The sequence below is a fragment of the Oncorhynchus keta genome, chromosome 12 (assembly GCF_023373465.1).
Source record: "Oncorhynchus keta strain PuntledgeMale-10-30-2019 chromosome 12, Oket_V2, whole genome shotgun sequence".
NCBI lineage: Eukaryota > Metazoa > Chordata > Actinopteri > Salmoniformes > Salmonidae > Oncorhynchus > Oncorhynchus keta.
Genome location: NC_068432.1, coordinates 12,047,607 through 12,067,441, shown reverse-complemented (window position 1 = coordinate 12,067,441; position 19,835 = coordinate 12,047,607). Strand labels below are relative to the sequence as shown.

Genomic DNA, 19,835 nt, shown 5'->3' with positions numbered 1-19,835 from the left:
ACAATACATTTTAGCCTAGGCTGGCTACTTAACTACAATACATTTTAGCCTAGGCTGGATACTCCACTACAATACATTTTAGCCTAGGCTGGCTACTCCACTACAATACATTTCAGCCTAGGCTGACTACTCCACTACAATACATTTTAGCCTAGGCTGGCTACTCCACTACAATACATTTTAGCCTAGGCTGGCTACTCCACTACAATACATTTTAGCCTAGGCTGGCTACTCCACTACAATACATTTTAGCCTAGGCTGGCTACTCCACTACAATACATTTTAGCCTAGGCTGGCTACTCCACTACAATACATTTTAGCCTAGGCTGGATACTCCAATACAATACATTTTAGCCTAGGCTGGATACTCCAATACAATACATTTTAGCCTAGGCTGGATACTCCAATACAATACATTTTAGCCTAGGCTGGCTACTCCACTACAATACATTTTAGCCTAGGCTGGATACTCCAATACAATACATTTTAGCCTAGGCTGGCTACTCCACTACAATACATTTTAGCCTAGGCTGGATACTCCAATACAATACATTTTAGCCTAGGCTGGATACTCCAATACAATACATTTTAGCCTAGGCTGGCTACTCCACTACAATACATTTTAGCCTAGGCTGGATACTCCAATACAATACATTTTAGCCTAGGCTGGATACTCCAATACAATACATTTTAGCCTAGGCTGGCTACTCCACTACAATACATTTTGAGTGTACCATGCAGCAGTGTTGCATTCAACCGCAGCGGGGATCCATGCAGTGCAAAAAAAATGAATAATGTTTTAAGTTTAAATGTTACAACAAACTTTTTTGTTATTTGGAGTTATTAAATACCTGGGCTAGCATGTCTATTGATGTAGCTAGCTATTTATTTAACAAGCTAAAGGCACGGAGCCTAACGTTAGCTAGATATCTGCTGGGATCATGTCATATTATTGTGGGTGAGTGACTTTTTCCCCTCATATCATTTTTCGATGGCTACAGCTAGAGGTGTAGTTGTCATTTGCTTAGCTAGCAAGAAATGTGAACCACGTTGCTGGATAGCTAGCTATTCTGAATGACTGTTAATCACAGTTAGCATATCTCTCAGTTGTCAATTAAAATTTATTTGGCATCGATCAAATGGGCGGGCAGGCAATTTCCCATTCCGTTGTCAAAACGTGGGACAACCATGCAACACATTTTGGGCCAAGCTCTGTGGCCTGACTACTGCAGCACTGTGCATGATATATATTTTTTTAAACAAGAACCCTCCTCCACCTGTTTTACAAGGGAAGCCTCCCTACACACACACTGTCAGACTTCCTGATGTGCCACCCCCAGCTGGTAAGGGTAGGCAATAACACATCTGCCATGCTGATCCTCAACAACAATGATCACCGACAACGATGAGACAGCCTATAGGGAGGAGGTCAAAGACCTGGCAGTGTGGTGCCAGAACAACAAGCTATCCCTCAACGTGAGCAAGACAAAGGAGATGATCGTGGACTACAGGAAAAGGAGTGCCGAACACTCTCACATTCACATCGACGGGCTGTAGTGGAGCGGGTCGAGAGTTTCAAGTTCCTTGGTGTCCACATCACCAACAAACTATCATGGTCCAAACACATCAAGACAGGAGTGACGAGGGCACAACAATGTCTCAGTAGAGGGGGGAGTTCTACAGCTGCACCATCTAGAGCATCCTGACCATTTGCATCACCGCCTGGTATGGCAACTGCAAGGTGCTACAGAGAGTAGTGTGTACGGCCGAGTACATCACTGGAACCAAGCTACCTGTCATCCAGAACCTATATACTTGGCGGTGTCAGAGGAAGGAAATTGTTAAAGACTCCAGTCACCCAAGTCATAGACTGTTCTCTCTGCTACAGCACGGCAAGCGGTACCGGAGCTTCTACCCCCAAGCTGAACAATGAATCAAATGACAACCCGGACTATTTGCATTGACACCCCCCCATTGACTCGGTACCGGTACCCCATGTACATACATTGCCTTCGGAAAGTATTCAGACCCCTAGACTTTTTCCACATTTTTTTACGTACAGCCTTATTCTAAAATTGATTACATCATTTTTCCCCTCATCAATCTACACACAATACCCCATAATGACAAAGCAAAAAAAGTTGAGATATTTTTTGCAAATTTGTACAAAATAAAAAATGTAACCTTTATTTAACCAGGCAAGTCAGTTAAGAACAAATTCTTATTTACCATGATGGCCTAGGAACAGTGGGTTAACTGCCTTGTTCAGGGGGAGAATGACAGATTGTGACCTTGTCAGCTCGGGGATTCGATCTAGCAACCTTTCGGTTACTGGCCAAATGCTCTAAACACTAGGCTACCTGCCGCCCCACTTACATACAGTACTAGTCAAAAGTGTGGACACACTACTCATTCCAGTGTTTTAATACATTTTTACTGTTTTCTACATTGTAGAATAATAGTTAATACATTATTGCTGATGATTTGTATTTATTTAATCAATTCTAGAATAAGGCTGTAACTTAACTAGATGTGGAAAAGTTCAACTTTCCGAAGGCATTGTATTCTCATTTTTATTATTTTGTGACTTAAAAAAAGAAGTTTATTTAGTAAATATCCAGCGCATACCTGTATCCAGCGCATACCTGTATCCAGCGCATACCTGTATCCAGCGCATGTGACAAATACAAATTGATTTGGCATATTGTTAAAGGATTTTGATTCCTATATGTTTATCAACCAATTCAGTTAAAACACTCTGGCCATTTCTAAGGATTTGTAAGATACTTATTTGCATAAAATAGACAGAGACCCGTCTCAAAATCAAGCAATATCGTTTATTCTCGAGAATACTGATCATGGTACAATTTACAACAGGTTATAAACTAAAAATGACGTCATAGGTTTTAAACTGCGCTTCCTCCACTCCGATACAATGGCAGTATAGTTCACAAACCTTCCCATATCGTCCACCACCTGTTAAATAATTTACTACTACCCCAAGGTCTCTCCTCTCCCTGTGTAGAGATAAGATGTCCTGTAAGGAACACAGCATTCTAGCCAGTCTGACGATAACTTCATTAGTTTCTAACAAGGAACAGTCTTTGTTCTAATCCTTGAATATAATTACACACATTATTTTCAGTACTATGATTATAATAAGATTCATACATCCATACAGTAACATAGTAGTATTCTGTTTAGTTGTAGTTTTAAGCTAAATAATGTATACCTAATTTAGTCATTATTCATCAAAATCTCATAAGACATATGAGACCATGATCATATTTTTCACGCCCTGACTGTAGATTGCTTTGTATGTTTCTATTTTTTGATTGGTCAGGGTGTGATGTGGTTGGGCATTCTATGTTTGTATGTCTAGGTTGTGTATTTCTATGTTTTGGCCGGGTATGGTTCTCAATCAGGGACAGCTGTCTTTCATTGTCTCTAATTGAGAACCATACTTAGGTAGCCTGTTTTCCCACTGTTAGTTGTGGGTGGTTATTTTCTGTTTAGTGTTGGTTGCACCTTGCAGAACTGTTTCGGCTATTCTTTTTGTTATTTTGTATTCAGTGTTCAGTCAGTTAAGCTAATAAAGATGAACACGTACCCCGCTGCATTTTGGTCCAATGACTCCTCCTCTTCTTCTTCCGACAAAAGCCGTGACAATATATCTGCCCAGTAACTATCAACAGCTGCAGTCCTACAGGCCCTGTGGTTGGTTGGTTGAGTGGATGGATGGGTGGCCTCCTTTCCTAAAATAACTTTAACACTGTGGAGACACAGGATACAGGAGGCCATATCTGGAACTCACTGACTGACTAGTATGGCTGGTCGGAGGGAGAACGGGTAGAGGAGAGAGGGGAACACTAAGCCACTCAGTCACACCACAAGACGAGTGCCCCAATGTGCCCTCTAAACAGGAAGCCTTTTGCCTCTTGCTAGGCCGTCATTGTAAATAATAATTTGTTCTTAGTTTACTTTCTTGGTTAAAAAGAAAATATATATATATTCCATAGGTGGCGCGTGGGTTTCAAGTTTGGGGAAGCTGCATATGTTTTTCCACACAAACATCCGCTTTAGGCTTTAAGCATTCCATGAATCATCACATTTAAATCCTAATGTGATGAGTATATTCGGCAACAGTAGGGTCTATTAATTGTAATATGTCTAACTCAGTCATTGTTTGCAAAAAATAAGTGAACAGAGCTCGGCAGAGAGTGCAGGCTATGCAGTGCAGCGCAAAGGAGTTTCTTTGGTCCGGGAAAATGTGGCCTTTTAGAAACCTGTGTCATTTGACATGACTGGAGATGTTAGCAAAACCTATTTAATACCAAAATTGAATGCAACAAATAGACGAGGCTATGAAAAGAGGGGAGGCACACCGATGGTATACCTACAATATGACATCCAACTAGCCTGAATGAGGAAATTGTCCTAAGAAAAATTCCCAGCATTGATAAAGCCGGGCACTATGCACTCAACTCACCTACGATATGGCTGGCGCCCTCCGCTAGTTACAATAGCCTATATACAGTTGAAGTCGGAAGTTTCCTTACACCTTAGCCAAATACATTTAACCTTAGTTTTTCACAATTCCTGACATTTAATCCTAGTAACAATTCCCTGTCTTAGGTCAGTTAGGATCACCACTTTATTTTAAGAATGTGAAATGGCAGAATAATAGTAGAGAGAATTATTTATTTCAGCTTTTATTTCTTTCATCACATCCCAGTGGGTCAGATGTTTACATACACTCCATTAGTATTTGGTAGCATTGTCTTTAAATGGTTTAACTTGGGTCAAACGTTTCGGGTAGCCTTCCACAAGCTTCCCACAATAAGTGGGGTGAATTTTGGCCCATTCCTGTAACTGAGTCAGGTTTGTAGGCCTCCTTGATCGCACATGCTTTTTCAGTTCTGCCCACAAATTTTCTATAGGGTTGTGGTCACTCCAATACCTTGACTTTGTTGTCCTTTTTGCCAGAACTTTGGAAGTATGCTTGGGGTCATTGTCCATTTGGAAGACCCATTTGCGACCAAGCTTTAACTTCCTGACTGATATCTTGAGATGTTGCTTCAATATATCCACATAATGTTCCTCCTCATGATATCATCTATTTTGTGAAGTGCACCAGTCCCTCCTGCAGCAAAGAACCCCCACAACATGATGCTGTTGAGAAATAATTATGGTAGGTACGGACAGACAGAATTCTACTATTTTCAGTAGGCATATGGCCATTTGCTTTACAATTGTATTTCCCTCAATTGTATTTCACTGACAGCGGCAACTCAACAATCGGATATTTGCTGTGCTGTTCAAATGACTGGCTTCTTGGCTGTGGCTATATGTGCCAGTCGCTACGGGATGTATTACTCTATTCAGAGCTGACGGGTTAAGAACCAACACTGATAGACAGTGGCAGCAGTCTCTAGCCAGGTGTGCGGAGCCCTGAGTCTACTTCAGAGCTCGAACGCCAGTCCACATTCCTATTGGGATGCCGAAGCAGGAGGATTTCACACAGGCCTTCCCACCTTTTCCATGTTTAAATGGATTGTGAATTACAGGGAATAAATACTGATAGAAATCAATACCCGGCATGAACAGAGCGCCCCACGTCTGAGACGAATACGCTATAGTGTAAAAAAATGATCAGTTACTGCTGTTCTATTAGAAACATGCACAGGCTACTGCTTTACATACAAATAGCAATTTATTTGAACTGTTTGCAAATTACATTTATTTAAAAATAATACATTTGACGTACACTTTTCAGGACACTCAATGACATCGTATATTCAAAGTAGGCCAACATAAAATCGGGTGCAGTACATAATATAATAAAATCAAGTGCATCAATCAAATTGCAGGACCAGACCAAACAGGAATGTACACAGCTATGCTACAAAATAGCACAGGCATATCGGCTACCGTTTAGGAAAGAATAGGCAAATCCGTCAATTCCTTTATTGGTCTCTCACAAAAGAACAAAACAAACAATTCTGAACTCTTGTCACGTATAAGGTCTCAGAGACGCCAATAGCGTTGGCTGGCCGAGAGTACTTAGCACCTCAATGTCATTTGCACACCACTTTTACATGTAGAATCGTGTGAAAAATGTCGTCAGTCAAACATCTACAGCAGGTGGTCCCTAAAATGATGCTTGCTGAATGATTGGCAGGCGAAAGCTAGATCTACGTTCGGTGCAATGTGTGCGAGCCTTAACTGTAAGAGGGAAAAAAAACTAGGCCTATACTCATTTCATGAAGAATTACATTTTAGCAGAGAAAGGCTTTTTGTTAATTATACATGACTGGCATAATCTGTTCATTATGTTTATAACTGTATTATCATGGCCTTGGGATTCCTGTCCGCTCTCTCATGAAAATCAACGTTCAACCCAGACCAAGACCAATGCGAAGGACAAACGCCATGAGCGCTCCATGAGCCTATAATGCAGCAACACTAAAGTGTGGACAACGACAATTTGTTTTATTTTGACACAATAAACCCTGAGAAGTAATCAAAGTTATATAATATGAATATCAACGTCCAGCAGCTTTCATGAAATTCAACAAACAAATATTGAAACACTGTTCTTGAAAGCATTTATGGTTACAAACCAAAGCATACAGTGTCGGCTATAAATGGCAACAGTGATTCAAAAAGAACACTTTTACCCTAATGGAGCAGCATCCAACATCAGGTCTTTGCATCATATGCGTAGATAAGCTGTTCTAGGTCTATAGTTTTGGCAATGTCACTTGATGTGGAGAAGTGACAGGGAAGATGGCCGTCCCTGACCCATCTCCAGTAGGGCATGGTGAGTACCTGGCTGTAAAAAAAGAAGGCTTTCCACAAGATGGAAGAAAACCGTGAGGCTGCCCGGTTAACTGTGTAGGCCTCCTCCAACAACAGATTGAGCATGCGGGCCATGCAGTGAATGTAGACTGCCGCTGTATGTTCCTGGCGCGGTTTACGTTCACTTTGCCAGCCATGGCACAGCGGCTCCATTTAGCACTGGGCAACCACAGGTAGGTTGGAAATACTGTGCTCTTGCAGGAACTGCTTGATGTGGCTGTATATGGCCTCTGCGTTTGCCGCTCTGAACAGTCGAGAAAGCCCATGAACCGTTCTTGAACTTTCATTTGTTTTCTGTAACGGGCGCACACAGTCATCTCCTCTGTTTTGTAGCTGCGTGCCTAGTTAACCATTAGAGTTAAAAAGCCATTGGCCTCTACCTCCCAAATTATTTATTTTTTAGCCACAATGGCTATGAATTCATTTTGTGTTTTGTGGCTGGTGAGATTCAGTGACGTGTGTAGCTTGGCAATAAATGCCACATCTCTTTTTGTGTGGAAGTGGGACCTTTCTAAGAAGTTGCCCCATTTGCTGGAGGTCTCGGGCTCATCATGCCTCATGCCCTGCGGCAGGTAGCCTAGTGGTTAGAGCGTTGGGCCACTAACCGAAAGATTGCTGGGATTCGTTGGGCCACTAACCGAAAGATTGCTGGGATTCGTTGGGCCACTAACCGAAAGATTGCTGGGATTCGTTGGGCCACTAACCAAAAGATTGCTGCATCGAATCCCGGAGCTGACAAGGTAAAAATCTCTTATACCCCTGAACAAGACAGTTAACCCACTGTTCCCCAGTAGGCCATTAAAATTGTAAGATACAATCTCTTTTAGGGCTTTAAATTAGCTGGGTACCCCTCCTCCCGACCATCCACTTGGACAAAAATCGTCCCGCCTACCCCTGCCATATATGTTGTGCAATGTGGTGTGCTTTAGAAGTTTTGGGCTGGCATTTCTCCAGTCTCACTCTGCTGTTGGCTTGTCAAGATACTGAAAGGCCTTGTAATGTTAGTAGTCAGGGGTAAAGGCACGTTACTCCTTAACAAAGACAGTCTTGGTGTCATCCGGGAGGCAAGGCTGCGCTGGCCCACTGCCCTTCATCCCCAAATAATAACGGGGTAGCTAGTTTAGCTCATTTGTGCCTTATATGGGTAATGCGGGTCAGATTTTATTTTAAAAATATTTTTCACAAAAAATAATTGCAGTATATCATGCATAAAAACATAGAAACAACATATGACATTTAGTCAGGAAAATACAATTTGACAGAAATGGTAGCAGAAGGTGAATGTTGAACATTTGTAGCATACATATCCTGATGATGCTGCGTCCAATTTGCACAAAGAAGCTGTCGTTTGGGATCGAAGCATAACCCTACCAGATATCATACAGGCCTGCATGCGTTTACCGCATGTGACAGCAAACACGCTATTGAAACACAGGAGGGCATATAATGATTCCCTATTTGCACAGCTACAGTGACATAAAGTGCACAGCTGCACACATACAATACCAGTCAAAAGTTTGGATACACCTACTCATTCAAGGGTTCCTCTTTATTTTTGCAATTTTCTACATTGTAGAATAATAGTGAAGACATCAAAACTATGAAATAACACATATGGAATCATGTAGTAACCAAAAAAGTGTTAAACAAATCTAAATATATTGCACACTCTTGGCATTCTCTCAAACAGCTTCACCTGGAATGCTTTTCCAACCGTCTTGAAGGAGTTCACACATATGCTGAGCACTTGTTGGCTGTTTTTCCTTCACTCTGCGGTCCAAGTCATCACAAACCATCTCAATGGGGTTGAGTTCGGGTGATTGTGGAGGCCAGGTCATCTGATGCAGCACTCCATCACTCTCCTTCTTGGTCAAATATCATTGATGTTGAGATGTGTCTGTTACTTGAACTCAATGAAGCATTTATTTGGGCTGCAATTTCTGAGGTGCAGTTAACTCTAATGAACATGTCCTGTGCAGCAGAGGTAACTCTGGGTCTTCCTTTCCTTTGGCGGTCCTCATGAGAGCCAGTTTCCTCATAGCGCTTGATGTTTTATGTGACTGTAGTTGATGAAATGTTCCACACTGACTGACCTTAATGTTTAAAGTAAAGTAATGATGGACTGTCGTTTCTCTTTGCTCTTTTAGCTGTTCTTGCCATAATATGGACTTGGTCTTTTACCAAATAGGGCTATCTTCTCTGTACCACCCCTACCATGTCACAACACAAGCTCAAATGCATTAAGAAGGTAATAAATTCCACAAATTAACTTTTAACAAGGCACACCTGTTAATTGAAATGCATTCCAGGTGACTAACTCATGAAACTGGTTGAGAGAATGCCAAAAGTGTGCAAAGCTGTCAGCAAGGTGAAGGGTGGCTACTTTGAAGAATTCCAAATATAAAATATATTTTGATTTGTTTAACGCTTTTTTTTGGTTACTACATGATTCCATATGTGTTATTTCACAGTTGTTATGTCTTCACTATTATTCCACAAGGTAGAAAATAGTAAAAATAAAGAAGAACCCTAGAATGAGTAGGTGTGTCCAAACTTTTGACTGGTACTTTATATATGGCCAAGGGAATGTTCAAGAAGGCACAACCCAACCATCTAACCCCATAATGTATTCAGTGATACAGTGAGAAGGTACTTTAGTTTAATCTGGTCCCCATTGCCAGTTGACGCACCTCTGTTTGACATACAGTCGTGGGCAAAAGTTTTGAGAATTACACAAATATACATTTTCACAAAGTCTGCTGACTCAGTTTGTATGATGGCAATATGCATATACTCCAGAATGTTATGAAGAGTGATCAGATGAATTGCAATTAATTGCAAAGTCACTCTTTGCCATGCAAAGGAACTTAATCCCACAAAAACATCCCCACTGCATTTCAGTCCTGCCACAAAAGGACCAGCTGACGTCATGTCAGTGATTCTCTCGTTAACCCAGGTGTGAGTGTTGATGAGGACAAGGCTGGAGATCACTCTGTCATGCTGATTGAGTTTGAATAACTCACTGGAAGCTTCAAAAGGTGGGTGGTGCTTGGAATCATTGTTCTTCCTCTGTCAATCATGGTTACCTGAAAGGAAACACGTGCTGTCATCATTGCTTTGCACAAAAACGGCTTCACAGGCAAGGACATTGCTGCCAGTAAGATTGCACCTAAATCAACCATTTATCGGATCATCAAGCACTTAAAGGAGAGTGGTTCAAATGATGTGAAGAAGGCTTCAGGGCGCCCAAGAAAGTTCAGCAAGCACCAGGACCGTCTCATAAAGTCGATTCAGCTGCGGGATTGGGGTACCACCAGTACAGAGCTCAGGAATGGCAGCAGGCAGGTGTGAGTGCATCTGCACGCACAGTGAGGCGAAGACTTTTGGAGGATGGCCCGGTGTCAAGAAGGGCAGCAAAGAAGCCACTTCTCTCCATGAAAAACATCAGGGACAGACTGATATTCTGCAAAAGGTACAGGGATTGGACTGCTGAGGACTGGGGTAAAGTAATTTTATCTGATGAATCCCCTTTCCAATTGCTTGGGGCTTCCGGAAAAAGCTTGTCCGGAGAAGACAAGGTGAACGCTACCATCAGTCCTGTGTCATGCCAACAATAAAGCATCCTGAGACCATTCATATGCGGGGTTGCTTCTCAGCCAAGGGAGTGGGCTCACTCACAATTTTGCCTACGAACACAGCCATGAATACAGAATGGTACCAACACATCCTCCGAGAGAAACTTCCCCCAACCATCCAGGAACAGTTAGCTGATAAACAATGCCTTTTCCAGCATGATGGAGCCCCATGCCGTAAGGCAAAAGTGACTTGGGGAATAAAACTAAGTGGCTCGGGGAATAAAACATCCATATTTTGGGTCCATGGCCAGGAAACTCCCCAGACCTTAATCCCATTGAGAACTTGTGGTCAATCCTCAAGAGGCGGGTGGAAAAACCCACAAAAACCCACAAATTCTGACAAACTCCAAGCATTGATTATGCAAGAATGGGCTGCCATCAGTCACGATGTGGCCCAGAAATTATTTGACAACATGCTAGGGCGGATTGCAGAGATCTTGAAAAAGAAGGGTCAACACTGCAAATATTGACTCTGCATCAACTTCATGAAATTGTCAAGAAAAGCCTTTGACACTTATGAAATGCTAGTAATTATACTTCAGTATAACATTCAGTATAACAGTAACATCTGACAAAAATATCTAAATATCCCACTGAAGCAGCAAACTTTGTGAAAATTAATATTTGTGTCATTCTCAAAACTTTTGGCTACGACTGTACATTGTGGCTGTATTCACAGTTCCATACAGTACATTATGGGTGCGTTCGTAAATTCACTTTGGCTGTCTTCTCCGATTTCAGAGCACTCGCGTCTAGTTTGCACTCGGAACGCAGAGCGAAACGCTCTGAATTTACGAACGGACAATCTGACAATGCCCTGAATTTACAAACACCCAGAGCACATTCTGGCACTCCAGATTGAAATCACAAACACACCCTATGATAATAAAACTCTCATGCACCAGAAGCCATCCATATATCCATGTATCCCATCCCCCTAACTGGGTGTTCTGAGTTCTCCTCTCTGTTAGCGAGTCATGATCCATGCTATTGCCTGCCTGCCATGGGCCGTCACTCACAGCCAATTAGCAGTCAGGGTCCCCTCCAGTCTATTGTTACATCACAGAGAGAGGACACAGCATCCATATAGACCAGAGCCCAGGCAGGGTCTGTTTAGGACATTACAGAACAGTCACAAATGATTTGTGTCGAATCGATATGATTGTCTATCCTCAACAATGGAGGGTGATTTCAGCACTATACATGACATTATACAGTACATTCCTATCTTATAAATACATCATGGGCCATTGTGATAATGGGACTGATGGAAAGGCTGGGGCTGGATGAGTATTGGCTGCACTACTGTCTAAGGTCAATGGGGCATGCTGTAATGCACTAGTAGGGAAGTGTAATCTATTGATACAGAATAAAATAAAAAATACATTGATTGCAGTGTTATCTTGATTAATGAACTGTGTGTGATGTGTATACAGTTGAAATGCATGTACAGTAGCTTACACTGCAGGTTCTTGTGTGCAGTGTTGCTCAGATATCTCTAGAATGTAAAAAAAGAATGGCTCCTCCCAAAGTCACGACTCAACCATGGTAGTGTGTTTGCCCCTCTGGCTTAGGGGACACTGTATATGCTTACACACAAACACACACGCACGCACGCACGCACGCACACAGCACCAAGGAGAAACTCAGAATAGAGGGAGGGTAGGCGAGGGGGCAAGGAGGGGGCAGCTCTGCTGTAGAATGCTGTCACTGGAGTTCTCTGCATAGTCTCACTCCTCTTCCACTCCTCCCTCCATGTTCTGCTCCAACCTACCGTACCACACTGTCAGTCGGCTTGATACTGTTTCAGCGAGAGACTCCATCCTCCCCAGTGTGTCTGTGCCTTCTGATGCAGAGGTGTCAATGTAAGAAACAAACCCTTGTGAAAAACCACCACTAATGTGAGGTGTTAAATATAGCCTTGTGAAGACATGTTCTGATCGTTTATTTGTGCGTGTGTGTATCTCTACCCATGCGTAGTGCATATGCTGCGTTGCGGTGTGGTGCATGAGATAGATGCGTGATGTGCTGGCTGTAGCATCCAGCAGTGGTGTGGTACGGTCTATGCTGCTCTGACGCGTTGCTGAGGAGGCTGCCTGACTGCGTACGAGGAGCTGTATCTCGGTGAAGGGTAAACAGGGAAGAGGTAGGTAGGGAGGATGTGATGGAGAGAGAGAGTGAAGCAAGAGCACGTGATTGGGTGAGAGGGTGGAGATGCGCATGGCATGCCGAGGGTGGAGCTTAGCATCAGGCAATTCCTGCTCTCTGTTTCTTTCTCTCCTCACACATTCACGGCATTCTCATTTTTCCGCTCACGTCTAGTCAGTTCACCTGCTCTCCCTTTCTTGTCCTTCATCCTCCTCTTTGTGGGCTATTTCAGTGGACTCTGTGTGTTCTTATGGACTATCATTCGCTTCCTCCCAACTTGGTCTGAGCAACAGGGGGGCTTTCCAGGCACCAGCACACCCTCTCTCGGTTTTCATCCCCCTCGCTGGGGGAGGGGGGGGGACTAAGGGTGCGGGTGTATAGCACCTCCTGGGGCAGTGTGGGGGTAATACGGAGGCGTGGAGGGAGTAGGAGTGGTGAGGATGGTAATGCCGGCCCGTGGCTCTCCCTTCTTCTTGCTGCTACTGCTTCTCTGTAGGCTGTGTGTCTCAGGGGCACAGCCCTGCTTCCTCTTCTCGTCATGAGCCTTGCAGCAAGGGTCTCCTGCTCTGTGCTCAACTGCTTTGTAAGTGACTCTAAGCCCCTTTTTCAAATTCTCTTCTGTGTGTGTGTGTGTGTGTGTGTGTGTGTGTGTGTGTGTGTGTGTGTGTGTGTGTGTGTGTGTGTGTGTGTGTGTGTGTGTGTGTGTGTGTGTGTGTGTGTGTGTGTGTGTGTGTGTGTGTGTGCGCAAGTTTCTATCTGTATTGTGTGTGTTTTGCGCTGTGTGTGTGTGTGTGGCTTTCAGTCAGCGGGGGATGGAGGTGGGTTAGTGGTCAGCGCACATGAGCGCTGCCCAGCTGCTAAGTAACCAATGGCGAGTTTAAAGAAAATACTTAATTAATTAGGTACTCTTTTGATGTACAGTATGTGAGAAGGTCTGGTATGTGAGTCTGTTGGTGTTCCGGTTCTCTCTTTTCTGTTCTTATCGAGGACAGAGCCACTTAAGATGGGTAGCAGCACGGAGCGAGGGAGAGACAGGCGTGTTGCCCGAAATAGACCAGACTATGGACAGAGAAAGAACATCCATTGTGAAGAACACACTTTTTTTATACCACACAAATGACCAAAATGACAGACTACTCTGTCACTGACATACTGATATCAATAAAAATCTGTTTTAAATGCAACCAATGGCATAGGCCAATGAAAAGAGTGGAGACTACTAATCTGAAGCTATTCTTGTGATTATTTTGATTTTGATTTTGCTGTTGTAAATGTTTGTAGGCTTATGTAGCCAAATTGTATCTATGATTGTACGCTAACCATTTATGTTTTTTGTATGCTATTTTAATATATGAGAATTAACCAATGATATCAGGTCACACCCGGCCATGATTACAGACACCTGTGTGTCTTTTGACACTATGTAAATTAGTCATCCCGCAGTGTTTGTCATTATACCCCGATGAAGACAGCTTGTCTGTCGAAACATTGGACATAAATGTTTTTGCATCTGAGCTCCTAGAGCGTGCGTCTCTACTTTATTTTTTCGAAGTGTTCCACTCCGCTAGTCAGCACCTCGCCTAAATAGGTGTGCGTTTCCTTCACCTCTAAATTACTTGAATAGCCTATAGGAAATGTTAAAAAATAAGTGTATTTGCATCAGTAGGCTGAGTGACTGAAATGTATCAAAAATGTATTGGAAAGTTCAGGAAAACATCAGGGAAGCTTATCAGCAGGGCCAGTGTTTACCGTGGCTGAAGTATGTGGACACCCCTTCAAATTAGTGGATTCGTCTATTTCAGCCACACCTGTTGCTGACAGGTGTATAAAACAGAGCACACAGCTATGCAATCTCCATAGACAAACAGTGGTAGTAGAATGGCCTGAAGAGCTCAGTGACTTTCAATGTGGCACTGTCATAGGATGCTACCTTTCCAACAAGTCAGTTCGTTACATTTCTGCCCTGCTGGAGCTGCCCCGGTCAACTGTAAATGCTGTTATTGTGAAATAGAAACGTCTAGGAGCAACAACGGGGCTGTTTTTCATGGTTCGGGCAAGGCCCCTTACTTCCAGTGAAGGGAAATCTTAACGCTACAGTATACAATGACATTCTAGACAATTCTGTGCTTCCAACTTTGTGACAACAGTTCTGGGAAGACCCTTTCCGTTTCAGCATGACAATGTCCCCATGCACAAAGCGAGGTCCATACAGAAATGGTTTGTCGAGATTGGTGTGGAAGAACTTGATTGGCCTGCACAGAGCCCTGACCTCAACCCCTTCGAACACCTTTGGGATGAATTGGAACACCGACTGTGAGCCAGGCCTAATCCCCCAACATCAGTGCTCGATCTCACTAATGCTCTTGTGGCTGAATGGAAGCAAGTCCCCACAGCAATATTCCAATATCTAGTGGAAAGCCTCCCCAGAAGAGTGGAGGCTGTTATAGCAGCAAAGGGGGAACCAACTCCATATTAATGCCCATGATTTCAGAATGAGATGTTCGGCAAGCAGGTGTCCATATTCTTTAGGTAATCTAATATATTAAGGGGTCTGAATACTTGATTGATTGCACATGACACTATATATATATATATATACACAGTGTATTCGGAAAGTATTCAGACCCCTTTCCCCTTTTCCACATTTTGTAACATTACAGCCTTATATGAAAATGGATTAAATACATTTTACCCTCATCAATCTACACACAATACGCCATAATGACAAAGTGAAAACAGGTTTTTAGCTCATTTATAAAAAATAAAATACAGAAATACGCTATTAATATAAATATTCAGAAACTTTGCTATGAGACTCTCAATTGAGCTCAGGTGCATCCTGTTTCTGATCATCCTTGAGATGTTTCTACAACTTGACTGGAACCCACCTGTGGTAAACTTAATTGATTGCACATGATTTGGAAGGCACACACCTGTCTATGTAAGGTCCCACAGTTGACAGTGCATGTCAGAGCAAAAACCAAGCCATGAGGTCGAATGAATTGTCCGTAGAGCTCTGAGACAGGATTGTGTCGAGGCACAGATCTGGGGAAGGGTACCAAAACATTTCTGCAGCATTGAAGGTCCCCAAGAACACAGTGGCCTCCATCATTCTCAAATGGAAGAAGTTTGGAACCACCAAGACTCTTCCTAGAACTGGCCGCCTGGCTAAACTGTGCAATCAAGGGATTAGAGCCTTAGTCAGGGAGGTGACCAAGAACCCGATGGTCTCACTGACAGAGCTCCAGTGTTCCTCTGTGGAGATGGGAGAACCTTCCAGAAGGACAACCATCTCTGCAGCCCCTACCAATCAGGCCTTTATTGTAGATTGGCCATACGGAAGCCACTCCTCAGTAAAAGGCACATGACAGCCCGCTTGGAGTTTGCCAAAAGGCACCTAAAGACTCAGACCATGAGAAACAAGATTCTCTCCGCTGATGAAACCAGGAGTGAACTCTTTGGCCTGAATGCCAAGCGTCACGTCTGGAGGAAACTTGGCACCATCCTTATGGTGAAGCATGGTGGTGGCAGCATCATTCTGTGGAGATGTTTTTCAGTGGCAGGGACTGCGAGACTAGTCAGGATCGAGGGAAAGATGAACGGAGCAAAGTACTGAGAGATCCTTGATTAAAACCTGTGCCAGAGCACTCTAGACTTCAGACTGGGGTGAAGTTTCACCTTCCAACAGGACAACGACCATAAGCACACAGCCAAGGCAACTCAGGAGTAACTTCGGGACAAGTCTCTGAATGTCCTTGAGTGGCCCAGCCTGTGCCCGAACTTGAACCCTATCAAATATCTCTGGAGAGCCCTGAAAATAGCTGTGCAGCAACGCTCCCCATCCAACCTGACAGCTTGAGAGGATCTGTAGAGAAGTGGTGGGGAGTACTAAAATGGAGTCTGTGGCTTCAAAACAACGGCCACTGTCTGTCATCAAGTGTATATATTGAATTCTACAGGGTGCAGACAAAATGTCAACTTTGTCACACACACCTTCATGTGCAGTCATGTGGCCTGGCAGGTTGAGCACGGCTGGATATATTAACTCTGTATGGACACCTCACTTGGCTGTGTTGTGTTTTTACTGTCAGTGATTCAGCTGAATTGGCTGTTCTCATGGCTGCACCAGTTACTGTCTGTATAATTTAGTATCAAGACTCCCTTGTTACCTTTCACTTTTGAAGGAGGCTCAAAACTGAGTTTTTTATAATGTCCCAAGCTTGCACTAGTCTTTGCTTTTGGCACACTTAAGTAAAATAATTTCCATAGTTGAATTTCTAGCACTCATATGCTAGCTTGTGTTACATTTATTTTGGCAAACCCCAGAAAATTAATTCAAAAGCTCTTAACTGAAGTCAAATGCTCCATTCCCCCCTTCTATCTTTCATCTCTCCTCTTCTCCCTCTGACTATCATGTTTGTTTCTTCTGCAAATATATTTCCGTCAGTAAATTGAGCTATAAAAGGCTAATGTAATTGTTTTGTTTTTTGTTTCCGTAACTCAGATACCATTATAGCCCTCTCTCCTCTCTGTGTTGGCTAAGTGAATCAGGTGGAGTGCAATTGGAGCCAAGGGCTTCTGGGGGAGGCGGTGCATCTCTTTCTCTTTGCCCCTGGCCTGCATCAGCCACTCTGGCACCTGGGAGAGCTCATATATCAAGTGGCAACCTGACTGGCATAGCACCTAGGTTACAATAATAGTGGGTGAGCCCTATGAGAGCCTGGCAACAGATGAGTCCTGGGTAGTGTTCAGTAGTGCTCACGAGGGAGAAAACGTTTTGAAATGGGGAGGTACTGTCTCTCTGCCCCTGGCCTTTTGCTCCATCAACACTGGCACCTGGAAGGACTCGCAGATCAGTTGCCACCCTGACTGCATGGTACCTAGTGGGTTAGTCCCCAATCAGAGCCTGGCAGCAAATGGGCCGTGTGATGAGTGGTGCCCTGAGTCTCACTACCGTTCTCCATCTCTCGCTCCATCACACCGTCCTATTAGAGGGTCTAAGGTACTTCAGCATTCCCTGTATTATTTCGGAGTTTAGGCTTCCTCCGTTTCTGCACATTCAGTTCCAGCTATAAAAAGTAGGCTGGCCACGTGAACTGAGGTCAAGGAATTTAAAATTTGAATTTTCATTCTATGTGCTCTCTCCCTGTTGATCCGTGAGGTCACAGGTAGCAGAATGTCCGCATTCTCTCTGAAGTCACTGCAGTCTCCCTGTAGCTGATCTGATGGATGGATTATCTGCTGACAGTGCCCCATGATTTTAACATGTTTTAACAGAATAAGGGTGTTTTCACATATAATTCTGAGCTATAGTTCAAACCAGAGTTTGATTATTTGTAACATTGTACAGTATTTTTGTTATCTGGTCCAGTTGGTTTCACATTGTCCAACAAACTAAAATGCCTAAACAAAATCACGTGTTCATGCAAGTAATTTGTTTATTGGAGGAAAATGCTCTTTGATTATCAATCAGCATTACTTGTGTTTCCCAAACCTTATTACTTTAACTTTGATCTTCAAACAACGTGCGGTAGGAAACGGCACAAATGCCACTCTAACCGCAACGTAAATAGGCTATATTCAGTAGCCTATAATACCCGGTAGGCTATAGCCCCTATCTCCCCCTAATCTGCATAGGATGCCCTCATGAATGCGCTGCTACTCATAATGTGTCAGATATATCAAGTTATGGTACGCTACTGCATGCATTTAAGAAACTGCTCGCCGTCAAACAACCAAATAATAGTTCTACTGCACGCCAGTGGTTATTTTATTTTGTTTGGTCCAGACTGCGTTCTCACCTGCAGCGAACTAGACAATCGTACGAATGGAATCGGACAGAGACCACCCTTTTTGAGCGAACCAAGGTGCGTTGTTTAGTGCGCTCCTGAGTGTGGATGTTGTTCACACCGGTCCAAACTAACTGAACTAAGGGGGAAAATTAACCAAAACATTTTGGTGTGGAATTTGGGAATCAATGAACATTTCTGCCTGTGTGTGTCAGTGCTTGTGTGTACATGTACATTCATGGCCAAAAGTTTTGAGAATGACACAAAAGTTAATTTTCACAAAGTTTGCTGCTTCAGTGACTTTAGATATTTTTGTCAGATGTTACTATGGAATACTGACATATAATTATAAACATTTCATAAGTGTCAAAGGCTTTTATTGACAATTACATGAAGTTGATGAAAAGAGTCAATATTTGCAGTGTTGACCCTTCTTTTTCAAGACCTCTGCAATCTGCCCTGGCATGCTGTCAATTAACTTCTGGGCCACATCCTGACTGAAGCAGCCCATTCTTGCATAATCAATGCTTGGAGTTTGTCAGGATTTGAGGGTTTTTGTTCGTCCACCCGCCTCTTGAAGATTGACCACAAGTTCTCAATGGGATTAAGGTCTGGGGAGTTTCCTGGCCATGGACCCAGAATATCAATGTTTTGTTCCCCGGGCCACTTAGTTATCACTTTTGCCTCATGGAAAAGTGCTCCATCATGCTGGAAAAGGCATTGTTTGTCACCAAACTTCCTGGATAGTTGTGAGAAGTTGCTCTCGGAGGATGTGTTGGTACCATTCTTTATTCATGGCTGTGTTCTTAGGCAAAATTGTGAGTGAGCCCACTCCCTTGGCTGAGAAGCAACCCCACACATGAATGGTCTCAGGATGCTTTACTATTGGCATGACGCATAACACAGGACTGATGGTAGTGCTCACCTTGTCTTCTGTGGACAAGTTTTTTTCCGGATGAAAATGACTTTACCCCAGTCCTCAGCAGTCCAATCCCTGTGTCACGCCCTGACCTTAGTTATCTTAGTTTTCTTTATTATTTGGTTAGGTCAGGGTGTGACAAGGGTGGTTCGTTTTGTTGTTTTGTTTAGTTCTGTTCAGTGTTCTCTCTTTAATTAAAGAGTTATGTTCAGTTAGCTTTCTACAATGTCGAAAATAAAGAAAAACCGTGGAATGAGTCGGTGTGTCTGGTACTGTAGTTATCGTCAGATTTGCCAAATGGAGGGAAAGGGAGAGCTTTGTATGCGTTCCTGTGTGTGGACTAAAGGTGAACTATATTTTTTGGGGCACAGGTGACATGCTGGTAGAAATGAGGTAAGACTGATTTCAGTTTTCCTGCATTAAAATCACCAGCCACTAGGAGCACCGCCTCTGGATGTGTATTTTCTTGTTTGCTTATTTTTA

The 19,835-nt window shown here is 43.2% G+C and overlaps 1 protein-coding gene across 6 annotated transcripts in view; it reads left to right on the top strand.

Moving 5' to 3' along the window:
• Window positions 1-19,835, top strand: part of LOC118391766 (myotubularin-related protein 4) — a 184,755-nt gene that overhangs the window by 67,337 nt on the left and 97,583 nt on the right. For 2 of the 6 annotated variants that reach the window (XM_052457741.1, XM_052457740.1), the window contains exon 1: window positions 12,493-13,227. The exons of 3 other annotated variants lie outside the window; for them this stretch is intronic. In XM_052457741.1, the coding sequence (XP_052313701.1) occupies window positions 13,183-13,227 (45 nt within the window). In that variant the 5' untranslated portion in view covers window positions 12,493-13,182. Of the gene's footprint in view, window positions 1-12,492; window positions 13,228-19,835 lie in introns of those variants that run through there. One more of the 6 variants, XM_052457745.1, reaches the window with a different exon arrangement.